Source organism: Vanacampus margaritifer, chromosome 11 (assembly GCF_051991255.1).
Source record: "Vanacampus margaritifer isolate UIUO_Vmar chromosome 11, RoL_Vmar_1.0, whole genome shotgun sequence".
Lineage (NCBI taxonomy): Eukaryota > Metazoa > Chordata > Actinopteri > Syngnathiformes > Syngnathidae > Vanacampus > Vanacampus margaritifer.
This window is the reverse complement of record NC_135442.1, coordinates 5,459,000-5,471,652: the sequence shown is the minus strand read 5'-3', so window position 1 is coordinate 5,471,652 and position 12,653 is coordinate 5,459,000. Positions and strand designations below refer to the sequence as shown.

General features: G+C 39.7%; 1 protein-coding gene across 2 annotated transcripts in view; it reads right to left on the bottom strand.

Moving 5' to 3' along the window:
• tanc1b (tetratricopeptide repeat, ankyrin repeat and coiled-coil containing 1b) overlaps positions 1–12,653 on the bottom strand; it is a 98,514-nt gene that overhangs the window by 10,414 nt on the left and 75,447 nt on the right. For both annotated transcript variants that reach the window (XM_077580141.1, XM_077580142.1), the window contains exons 14-18: positions 11,205–11,313; positions 10,921–11,043; positions 7,449–7,685; positions 6,105–6,290; positions 5,787–5,865 (exon numbers count right to left, since the gene is read on the bottom strand). In XM_077580141.1, coding sequence (XP_077436267.1) covers positions 5,787–5,865; positions 6,105–6,290; positions 7,449–7,685; positions 10,921–11,043; positions 11,205–11,313 — 734 coding nt within the window. The remainder of the gene's footprint in view (positions 1–5,786; positions 5,866–6,104; positions 6,291–7,448; positions 7,686–10,920; positions 11,044–11,204; positions 11,314–12,653) is intronic.

Below are 12,653 nucleotides of genomic sequence, written 5' to 3'. Positions count from 1 at the left end.
TATTAGTTTAACATTTTTTCCACTTTTGTTAACAAGAGTATGAAAACCTAGACGTTAAAAAAACAAAAACAAAATTTAAATAAAAAATTAGGGGCGTCAGGCGATAAAAAATTTTAATTGTAATTTTTTTTCTAGGTTTTTATACTCTTGTTAACAAAAGTGGATTATTATTTTTTTTAAACTAATAGAAATAGTTCAAATGATTTTCGGACGTCTATAGCCGTCAATGGCAGTGAATGAGTTAATAAGGGAAATAGCACTCTATGATAGCGTCATTTATTTAAGAAAAAATACAATAATAACATAATTAAATATTATGTACAGAATTAAACATTTATTGAATTATAATTCGCTTCCATGTGTGCAACTTGGCCACCGGGAGGCAGTATAACACTGTCATACAGAAACAAACAAAGAAGACTTCCACAACTACTTTAAGGGACTTTTTCAGGTTCAAGTTCAGTTCTACAGTACAAAGGGTCTTTGGTTTGCGATGGTCCCTACGTTTAATAAAAACATACAGCGATAAAATAACTAAATAGAATGTAACTAATAATAATATTTTTTTATTTTTTATTTCATTCGTTAATTCAATGGGCATTGAGTGTTTGGTGTATGTGCCTTGGCCACCAGAGGGCAGTGTAATACATGATCACACTACATGAAGATTTGATGATGAAACACAGAAGAAGGCTGCCACAACTACGCTCCATTAATATTAGTTGCTTTTTTGCAGAGGATAAAGAATATATGCCTGTGCGTATTGTTCGATTTTTTTCTCTCTACATAGGCTAGTGTATTGCTTGTGTTGAAACACCGGTGTTTAGAGTTATAACACCGTAACATAGATGCTATTCATTAGCATATCAATGGCACTTTTGGGCCCTACTTCGCCCAGATGCGCTGTTAATTCTTTTCGGTGTGTTGTTGAGACTAAATACCTGACTGACTGTCCTCAGAGGCAAAATACCCCAAGAGTAGCGTGTTCTGATCAACACATGAATATCCTCACACTCATTAGCATGGAAAACAATGCCATCTGCACCTGGGACCCGTACAATGAAGACATTTTCATGATGTGTTTGAGGACGTGCGGGGCAAACACATTATTTTATGATAACGGCAAGCTGATTGGCTGAATGACTAAACGGCATTTAGCAACATAAAAAAAACAAAAACATTTTTAACCTGTTAATCAGGGCCTGACTGATAAATTGGGGGTGGATTTAATCGGTCGATGTTAGCTCATTTAAAATGGACAAAAATCGGCAAATAAATCTGGCAATTTTTGTCAATTGCTTTTTTCCTCCGCCCACACATTAACACATTACAACACAAGAAAAAGATAATTATAGTAAAACAATTCCCTCCAGTGACCCCGCCCCCCAAAAAAAAATCGGCCGATTTTTTGCCGATTTTTAGTATTGTAAAACAGTCAAATGTTCTGCCTGTAATACATATCTTTATTGTTGCAACCATTAAAAAAAAGTTATTTTAATCATTGCATATTCCTTTTTAATGAATTTTATTCTGCCAAATATCGGATTTGGCCTAAAAAAATAAAATAAAATCCACATCGGTCAATTTAGTCTCTAACATAACACTAGAAACAGCTTTCGGTTGTACACCACTGCAACCAAACTGCTAAACAGTCAAATGACCAGCTCTCACACAAAAGTGAGAATTTATTTTTGACCCGGCCGATGAAGCCCACCTCCCTTCTGAATCACAAGCTGAGAAAGCAAATGTGATTGCTTGCTCCAGCCAGAATCCCATTACCATCAAATTGCACACCCGGAGCCTGAACTCATCACAGGTAAATAACCCGGAAGATTAACTGACAATCTCAATCATGCAAACACTCTGTTCCGCCAAACGGCTTCCAATCGGCGAAAATTGCACAAATGGTTGAGATTTTCTCAAGGATTTTTAACAAAGTTTTCATCTCCGGGATAAATTAAATAAGCAAATTTTATGGAACACACACAACGTTCCCTTATCCTCCGGCGCCGTGAAACTAAACAAATATTAGAAATATGTTTTCTTTGAAGCGAGTGTGCTAAGAAAGACGATCGGTGGGAAGCAAATCATCTCTCTTTGCAAAACGGCCGCGCATCCTAAGAGGAAGCTTTAAAAGAGGAAGCGAGCACAGATGTGCAATCCAATCATCCTCCCACTCAACAATAGGAGACACACCAGGCCTATTTGCATGGAGATGAAAGGAGCGCTTCATTTTAAACAGGTGATACACACCATAAGGTAGCAACTCTAACGGCTTCCAATAAGAGCCCTTTTCCCGCCTAAGCAATAATGTTCACTTTTCATGACACATTGACAGAATCGGAGAGGTTCTAATCTAACTTGTGTGTTTATTACCGTGGCTTGAGTTTTCAGTAAGTAGTGTGCAAGTCAATCAGGAGTTTTAGTATGATGTGCTAAATAAGGAAATACGAAATATTCCCCACTAAGCGTTATTATCTACCGCATGGGAATAAAATGTCATTGGATCATGCAAGCGCATGAATTTAAATGTCCAGGTAGAGTACTGGTGAGTGACATGGGTGTCAGCGTATGGCTGGCTGTTAGTAGGCTAACTCCTTAGCCAAACTCAATATTTTCTGTCTTTTATGGATAGTTTTTTTTCTGGCATGCGCCAATTTATTTCTACACACACACTCTAAAAACAGTTGGGTCAAAAGTAACCCAATTATGGATCAAAATGGATTGATCCACTTTATGGGTCAATTTCACCCAATTTTTTGACCTAAGTAAAGGATCCTACCAATATTTATGAGTTGTTTTACGTTGAAAGGCCCTTTTCTTGACTCAAAGTTGGTCCAAGTAGAGGATCGGTCAATTTTTGACCCATAGTTGGGTTATTTTTGACCCAATTGTTTTTAGAGTGCACAGTGGTTGCTTATAATTTGGGGTGTGCCAAAAAATCGATTCTCATAAGAATCGCGATTTTCATCTAGTACGATTTTAAATGGCCCAAAATAGATTTAATTTCAATTATTTTATAATTTTTTCTTAACTTTTCATAACTTTCCTTTGTTTGTGTGTGCCTTTATTGGGAGTGCTGTTCATGTTGTACCTGATTTGGCCACTTAGGGGCAGTGTGGATCCATGCGGTCTGATACACTGTTAAATTGTAGCCACATTAGCGAATAGAGGGAAAAAGTCACGATCAAGTTATTCCAACAAAAGTTGTTGTTTTTTTTTGCAGCGTGGAGCCCTTCTTTTGAGTGATAAAATTGCCGCGAGTAGAGCACTAATTAGCATTAGTGAGTCAGACTGGAGTAGATCATTACGATTCCTTGAACGTCTATAAATTGAAGCAAAAAATCATTTTGAAGAAAAAAATCGCTCTTAATCGAAAATCGATTCTGAATCGAATCACACACCCAAAAATCGGAATTGAATCGAATCATGACACATTCAAAGATTCCCACCCCTACTTATAATCTCCCAGAATTTTTTTTTTTTTTTTTTTTTTATTGATTCCATTTAAAAACAACAGCTCTAGAATTGTATATACACTTTGATGTCTATCTGAGTGGTTATCTTCTCTGGTGGAAGCAACACAAGCGTAACGGCAGGATCATTTCATCTGACCTTCAACCTGTAATTCTCCTTTGCAATATGAAGTTTCAGTCCCCGCTAGGCTACGACACAGCGGCAGCCCATTTCCCACAAATACAGATGGGCTCCCGGTGGTTTCTAAATAAGCTCCTGGTGGCAACAAGGATATCACAGATTGTGGTCATCGCAAGGACGCGAGAGCCACTTTGCCTCAGACCTGCAATTTCACTCGGGTGCAACGGAAGCCATTGAGCGAACAGAGCGGAGACGCGAGTGCTAGACTGTGGCTGTAATTGGCTCCACCAAAGAGGAATATTTGGGATTTCTTTGTCCCAGCGCAGTAATAAGGTCTGACGTCCTGTGGCTATTTCGAAGGGGAAATGGTTTGAGTAAACCGCGGCGCGGACGCACGCTCCGAACAGGATGACCCACACCTTTTCAACAATCAAAATAAACTAATACATTGCCTTAAAAGCACACAGTTCTACTTTGCGGTGCAATGTTTTTTTTTGTTGTTGTTTTTTTTAGACGTATGTTTTTCCTTGCTCCGTTAAATTTGCCTCGTACCTTTTACTTCCAGCAAACGAGGCCATCAAATTTGTAACAGAGGAGATTACTGATGATTGCCTACATTTTTGCCTATCAGTGGCCCAACATTTGGGTCAATATTTAACTCAGCTGTTGGGTTAAATTGACCAACCTGTCGCGAGGAGGCAAATTGACTATTGTTGGGATGGTGCTATAATAACCCAGTGGCTGGTTAATGGGTTCATTTTGAGCCAACTGTTTTTACACTCTAAAAAGTGTTAGGTCAAAAATGATCCAATTATGGGTCAAAAAGGGACCAAGCACTGCTTGGGTAAATTGACCCTGGTAGGTTTGACTCATAATTGAGGTCTTTTTATCCAAATAATAGTAGTCTTATTATGTTAATGAACATCAATGGCAATTACCTAAATGTTTAACTCATTCACTCCCAGCTATTTTCACTGAAGCAACCCCCTTCGCTCCTGGCTGTTTTACTGGATTTTGACTGATTTTGTCCACAGAATATTGCGATCTATTGCTATAAAAACATGGAACCTACCAAAAGAAAGATTAGAGTCTCTTCTTTCTTCTGGAAAAAAAAGTACATTTGTAGCTGTATCCGTTTTGCAGCAATTAGCATTCAAATATAGTTCCATCGTTATTCATAAATCTGTTTAAAACAGTGGGGGAAAGAGCTTTTTTACAACATGGCCCTGGTTGATCTCTTTTGCTCTGCTACCACCTGCTGGCCGTTTTGTAATAACTACCATTACTTTAGGCGACCTCTTCGGGTCAAAGCCTTCTGTATGGTGGGCAAACTCGGTCCTCAAGGGCCGGCCGGCGTCCCGCAGGTTTTGGAGGTTTCCCTGCTGTAACGCAGCTGATTCCAATCAACAGGATCGTTACCAAGCTTATGCAGTGCTTGCCGATGAGATGATCATATATCAGCTGTGTGGGAGAAGGGAAACATCCAAAACCTGCAGGACTCCGGCCCTCGCGGACCGAGTGTGCCCACCCCTGCTCTAGCATAAAAAAACATTAAAAAAAAATAAAAAAAATAAAAAATAAATTGGGAGGCGGGGGGCATGACAATATTTAAAATAGAACATTTTTATAAATTTTTGGGAGCAAGTGCGTTATATACACTAATAAGTAGAATATTTTTAATCAAATCAAGCTGCCTCAAATTTGGGTCTAAATTCCCATTGCAGCATGTCATGCAATCTGCCCGAACGCAAAAGTTGAAACTTTTCAGAGAACAAATGAAGAGATTTTGCAACCAGTATGTCATCCTACAAAACCTCCCGAGCCGCCTAAATCTAAGTATGTTTGTGGAACAGATGGAGGAGTGCTTAAAAATGTCTAAAGTGTTGTTGGCTTCCAAAGAAATAGCACCGAGCGGAGACAGCGCAGCGGTAATCTAGCGGCGTCCCGGAGAACCATCCCTCAGCGGAAATGCTGTGTTTACCAACCTCCAAGTAGAAACCCACATGACCACAACAGCAAATGCTTTTACCAGAAAGAACACGACACAAGAAAACGCAGAGGGGCCATAAAAATGTACACACACAACGTTTGGTTTGAGACCTTCCGCTCGCAAGAGAGCGCCAGAATGATAAAACGCCGGCTTGTGATAAAATGGCGCATGTAATGTAATAAGATGGATGACAACATACCTGTCTCTCCCCACAGAGTGTCGTGGCTATCAATTTGCACGGCGTACTCATTATTCACTGCCAGCAAGCTGCTCACAACCTGCCAGGAAGAAACTTTGATAAATGGCGTACGGTTTCAGCATAAGAGATCAAATAAAACGCCGAGACGGTATGCAAATTATGGGCCGTGGGAACAACATGGTGGCACAAAACAAAACCCCACACGGTCAGGCCTTCAAAATCACACATTGAATCGGTCACAGCAAAATTCTTCCCACGTGTATATTACAGGTACACGTGGGGGGGTGAATGACGTGTGCACGGGTGAATTAAGCAGACCTGCGTATGTCCCATGCTGGCCGATCCTATCAAAGCTTGCTGCAGGGCCCTGCTCTTCAAAGCGCAGTCCTGCTGCTGCCCCTCGGCGCTCCATTCCATCTCCAGCAGGTACTGGATAATATCGGGATGCCCTCGCAGAGCGCCGTGCACAAGAGCGCACTGGCCGCTCTTATCGATATGGTCGACCTGGCAAACACAGACTTGTTAGCGGTCTTGGCTTCTCCACAGCGTGTTCATCCATTGTCGATTGGTTCAAGAAGATCAAACATGATCACAGTGATCACGAGTGTGATGGGTTAGGGTTAGTAGTAGTATCAGAACAATTAACCAAATTGAAATTGACAATGCAATGTAGTAGAATGTAATTTTCATATTGCAAAGGATCTTAGGATTTTGTTTTTGACCATTAGTGTTACCAGGAATTTAGGTTTTCGTAAAGTTGAAACAAGCAAATTCGGCACCTAAAAAGTTAAATTTAACAATTCAAAAATGTCCCACACCAAATATAGTAAAAAAATAAAATAAAATAAAAACAAAGTGTTATTTTTTTTAACACTGAGATGGAGTTAAAACAACAGTAATGGTAGTTGAAATTTAACACTAGTCAACACTGGTCAGTGTTGATTTTTTGCTAAATTCCTTTTCTCTGTTAGAGTTCAAATAAACTCCCACGAATTTAACCCTGAAATCCTAACACTGCAGTTTTTGCTTTGCACACCATATGGGATCATCTCTACTTACAACACATGTAACTGTTTTCCTCCCAAAAATGTATAAAAATGTTCTATTTTAAATATTGCCATGGTCCCAAAAATGTATTTATACGTTATGTTACATTTATGTTTTTTTATGCTACAACATACAGAAGGCTGTGATGCAGCCTCTGAACTGAAGAGGACGCTTAAAGCAATGGTAGTAAATACAAAAACGGCCAGCACGTGGCAGCAGAGTATAAGAGATCAACCAGGGCCATGTTGCAAAAAAAGCTCTTTTACTCACAATTCTAAACAGATTTGTGACTAATGATGAAACTTAGCTATATTCTAATGCTAATTGCTGCAAAACATAAACACATAGAAATATACTTTTTTTCCCTGATGAAAGAAGAGACTCTAATATTTCTTTTGGTAGGTTACATGTTTTATAGCAATAAAACAATATTCTGTGGGCCTTGCAAAACCAATCAAAATCCAGTAAAACAGCCAGGAGCGAAGGAGGTTGCTTCAGTGAGAATGGCTGCGAGTAAATGAGTTAAACAGGATTACAATATGGCAGACTCACTATATAGGCCAATATATAGTAGCTAGGGAGTGTTTTCATTTCTTCCAAACAACATCTGCTCACCTTGGCTCCCCGCTTGCAGAGCATCATAACGAGACTCAGGTGTCCCGCAGCCGCCGAGTAGCACAGGGGGTTCATTCCGTTTTCCGACACCACCTCTACGCTGGCGCCGAACTCCAGCAGCAAGGAGGCGATTTCCAGATGGCCGAGGTGGCACTGGACGCAAATGACCGGCGCGTTGTTCAGCACCTCCGTGCGGTAATTGACATTGGCTCCGCCCAGCATTAGCAGACGGCTCACCTGACAGACAGGAACATAAAAGTATAAGAAAACTATAATACGCATTAAAGATGGATAATGTACCGTAAAACTGAGCCCTACTGAGGATACAAAAATTTGACAATTTCCCATATTGGTAGTTTAAAGAACCTTTTTACTCGTGACTGCCACCTCTGGCCCAAAGCGTAACTGCAGCATCTGTGTCAGGCTCGTTCATGGCGCGCGTGTGAGTACGTGCACGATCTTAAAGCGACAGCCACAGTTGACAAAGTAAGACATGACTTCAAATGAGGGAAGAAAAACTCCGCCCCCTCCCCAAAGGGTCTGCTCACTCGACTATAAAGGGAAGATAAAAGCTGATAGGTGCAGTCAAACACAAGAGTAAAACACTCAGGGCTCTTCGTACTCATCTGGGCAACACAATGCACCTTTAAGGGGATACGTGAATCATTTAGCAATTTTCAGTATTTTGTCTAGAATTAACTTGATAACTTCATTATTTATCTTGGCTCAGTTTGCTGATGTCACATGACCAAACCCAGAAAACAGGTGAGCCGTGATTGGTCGGTACTTGTTTCCCGAGCACGCGTGATGACATGCAAATGGTAAAATGTGTTTTTAAAGGTATCAAGTTAATCCTAGACTTTTTACTGCTGAAAATGACCAAATGAGTCAAGTATTCCCTAAAAACATGAATACATAAATCATGTCATTTCAAGCTCATTTTACAATACTACACTTAAAAATAAATAGCTCCTAGTTCCTAATAAAAATATGCAGTGGTCCACTGTATATAATCGGCTCACCGTATTATTATATAAACACAACAAATTGATGGATAACTAATTTTGTCAAGGAAAAAAGTTTATTCAAACATTTTTTTTTTTAGGGGGCGGAGTTAGTACCATAAAATGCTTGCAAAATCGCAACTGTCAATTTGCTTAAGAGGGCCACGTAAACAAATGTGGCGGTCCGCAACTGGCCCCCAGGCCTCGACTTGAACACCCGTGCTTGAAATTGCCTCCGGTTATGAACGTGAATACTTGTTTGTCCGTGCGTGCTCTTTACACGGACGGACTGCAGCTCGCCCGCAACCCTAATGAGGACAAACGCGTGGACGAATACGATCAATGATATAAGCAGATACCTGAACTCAAGGTGTTTTTCAACATCGTCACCATGGCAACGAATAACAGCTTCAAAAAAATGTCTTTTGAAAGTATTTTTATATTCAAGTCAAATCTTTTAGAAATGTTACCTTCGCCTGAACTTGAGCGTCTTCTCGATGTAAAGGGCGGACATTCTATTGAAGCAAATATCGAGAGAGATTTTTCTCCTCTCAGGGACGAGGAAAATCAATAATACACGTATAGTACAACAAAGGCACAGGGTCAAACGAGTATTCTGAGGACAGAATATGAAATGGCGTTAATTTGTTGCTTCTGAATAGATTTAGCGAGACGGAGGACAGAACAAGGTCACTCTTGTAAACGTTGCGCTGTGAGTGATGTCGCACCCGCGCATAATAACTCACAAATGTATATTGGTGATGACAACAAGTGACACGCTAACACCGGTGACAAGCGGGGGAAAAAGACAACTTATTTAGCCACAAGCCAGAAAGCATCAATCAGAGATAATGGGCTTTTCTCAAAGAGGCTAATGTCTCCTTCTCAGTGCAAACAAAAGAGAAAGCGGACAGCATCTGAATTGATTTCAAATGAGAGGTTGTATCAACTCTTTGGTATTACTCATTAGCAGTAAACAATGTGCATAAGAGGGTCCAAAGTCGTGGAACAAAGATGCAAATGGATCTACACTTGAATTGATTGGGTGGGTGGCTGGCATCTCATATTGAATGTATTTGTGAAGCTAGCAATGTCTTCTAACACGTTTTTTGCCATTCTGGCACCACAATTTGAAAAACAGAGGGAGGTCATGCAACATGGTTGAACAGGTCTATTGCCTTACATGCTACTCAACTGAACTTTACAATTTACGTGACCTATTTTACGGTGTAACTAATACAGCAGATGTCATTTTGCACTGAGGCCACTAGGCCCTAGCGTCCACATCTACAGCGCTGACAGCTTAAAGTAGATGCTTTATGAAGTGGGAGGTGCACATTTGACCTTCGTGCATCGACATTTACTGGGAGGTGACGGGGGCTAACGGCTAATGTTTTTCCAGCTCACTTCTGAGTCAGGAAGAGGATTAGGGCCAGTGAAGAGATAAAAAAAAAAGGTTGGCAGGATTCTGACTTTATTCTCAGAATTCTGACTTTAAAGTGAAGTCAGGATTTTGACTTTAATGTCAGAATTCTGACTTTAAAGTCAGGATTCTGACTTTAATCTCAGAATTCTAACTTTAAAGTCAGGATTCTGACTTTAATGTCAGAATTCTAACTTTAAAGTCAGCATTCTGACTTTAATCTCAGAATTCTAACTTTAAAGAGAGAATAACAGCAGCACTAATAAGGTCAGAATTCTGAGAATAAAGTCAGAATTCTTACTTTAAAAGTCAGAATTGTGACAATTCGGACTTTAAAGTCAGAATTCTGTCATTAAAGTCAAGAATTCTGACTTTAAAGTCGGAATTCTCACTTTAAAGTCAGACTTCTCACTAATCACAGAATTCTGACTTTAAAGTGAGACTTCTCACTTTGAGAATCCTGCCAAACTTTTTTTTCTCTCTCTTTACTGGCCCTAATCCTCTTCATACGCTCAGTTAGCGTTAGCTAAGAATGTGTTATATTTATGTTAATGAAGTAGTTACTCTACTTTAGTATTTTTTTTTTTCCAGGTATTTAGTTTTATATGAAAACAAATATCTTCATTTATATTATTTACTTTGTCAAAGGTTTGTTACCTCAATGAATAACAACTAGCGAGATGCAAAATCAACATGATAGCATGAATTAAACCTATAACCAACACCAAGGTGTGGCGTGGCTCAGTGGTAGAGTGGTTGTCGGTTCAAACCTAGGCAATTGCGACTGCTTCTGACGCTGCTGCATTCAAAATGTAAAGTGCTTTGAGCGCTTTGTAAGGTAGAAAAGCGCTATCAAAATGAAGTACCATTTACCAAGATACCACCAGATGGCGAAAAAAAATAATACTCCTCTAACTTTGGCCTGTGCACATAAACAGTAAATAGACAAAAACATTTCAGTGAATAACAGCGTAGAGGTTCCAAAAAAAAAAAAAAAATTGCAAATATGCAAATTTGTGAAAGCTCGGGTTCACTGTACTCTCACCTTCACATTGGGAGTGTAGAGGTTTCTCAGAGAGGCTAATGCTGCAGAGAGGCCGTCGGCGCTGCAGCTGATCCACAAAGCCTGCAGCACACTGGATGACACGCCCGTTTTCTTACTCAAGCCCTGCCACACACACACACACACACACACACAGGAAAACAACATGAAGCACACTTGCAGAGGACACAACTGAAGGAGGTCCGTGACAAGCGCAGTACAAAAAAAAACATAACAACGGACCAGCAATAATTCCCCCCCAAAAGTTTTACTGGCATCTTTCTTACCTTGAAGATGTGCGCCTTAAGAATGTGGTGTCCCAATTCCATGGTCTGTTGCCGATTGAGTTTCCCTTCTTGACGCGACAGCATGAACGCAATGAGAGCGTGACCGGTCCTGTGCAACACAATAGGGCAGTGTTTCCCCAACGTTGATTGAGCCAAGGCGCCCATTTTACATTCGGAAACTCTCACGGCACGCCACACACCCAAAAAATGTCACAAGAAGTATGAATGCGGAAATATTGTTGATGTCTCAATTTACTCTCAAGTTGATTTATTTTGCTCATTGTGAAATCTAGACTTGATTAACTCTTTGACTGCCAGACGTTTTCAGAAATGGGTTGTCCCCAGTGCCAGCCGATTTTAAACATTTTGACTGATCTTTCGAGGTCCACAGAAAATTATGTGTTTGGACTATGGAAACACACATACTACCAAATGAAAGATTGGACTCTCATCTTTCATCAGAAAAAAAAGTTTGTTTCTACCTTATTCCGTTTTTCAGTAATCAACAATAGAAAATGGTTAGTTTCACCTCTGTTTTGAAACAAACGTCTTTTAACGTCTTTGGCACTCCTCCATAGGATTTTACTAAACGTTATTTAACGTTTTTGGCAGTCAAAGAGTTAATTAAACAAAAAGCTGAAAATCAGTTGTAGGAGAGAAAAGCAAACTCAGTTGAGGAATAAGTTCTTCACTGCAATAGCACATATGGTAAAGATACAAAGTAGCACTTCATAAGGTGCGTGTCGTATCATTAAGAGATGGCAGGCCCAGCTTTTCGTCTTGGAGTGTCATTAAAAGGACATGCATGATTGGAGATCACTTTGATTGGGTTACAATTCTCAGTAGTCGCAGCATACCAGCGCTTTTATCTGCATATTCATCGCGTCTGCCAAATCTCAAGCCTTTGTTTTAATGAATGATTAGAATTATGAAACGCTGCTCTGGCGGACTTAGAAATCTGCTCTTTGTGAGCACAGATAATGCGGAAGACCCCAGGAGGGAGGAAGCAAACACAAATGATATAATCTTGTTTTCAGTTTCTAAAAAAGTCAATTTTTAAATCTTTGGTTTAGGGCTGAGTCCAGCTGTTATTCAGTGTTCATGTTATTATTAATCTCTTTTTTTAATTTTTTTTTATATATATTTTTTTTCTTAAACACACTACAAAAAAAATCGTTTTCTAACAGGACTGGGACATATTAATGGCATTTCTATTCATTTCAATGGGGGAAGTTGATTTTAAATAAGCATGATTTGACACTTGGAAAGTAACCCTTGCACACATACCAACTTTGTTGTGACTGTTTTGGCTTGGGGTCATTGTGTTGTTATTGTCCTGTATTTGTCCCTTGTGTTGATGATGTCAGTTGCTATGGTCTTGCATCCGTCACTCCTAGGTGCTGTATTTATCATACTTTTTTTGTCATATGGGCCTTTATTCTGTCATAT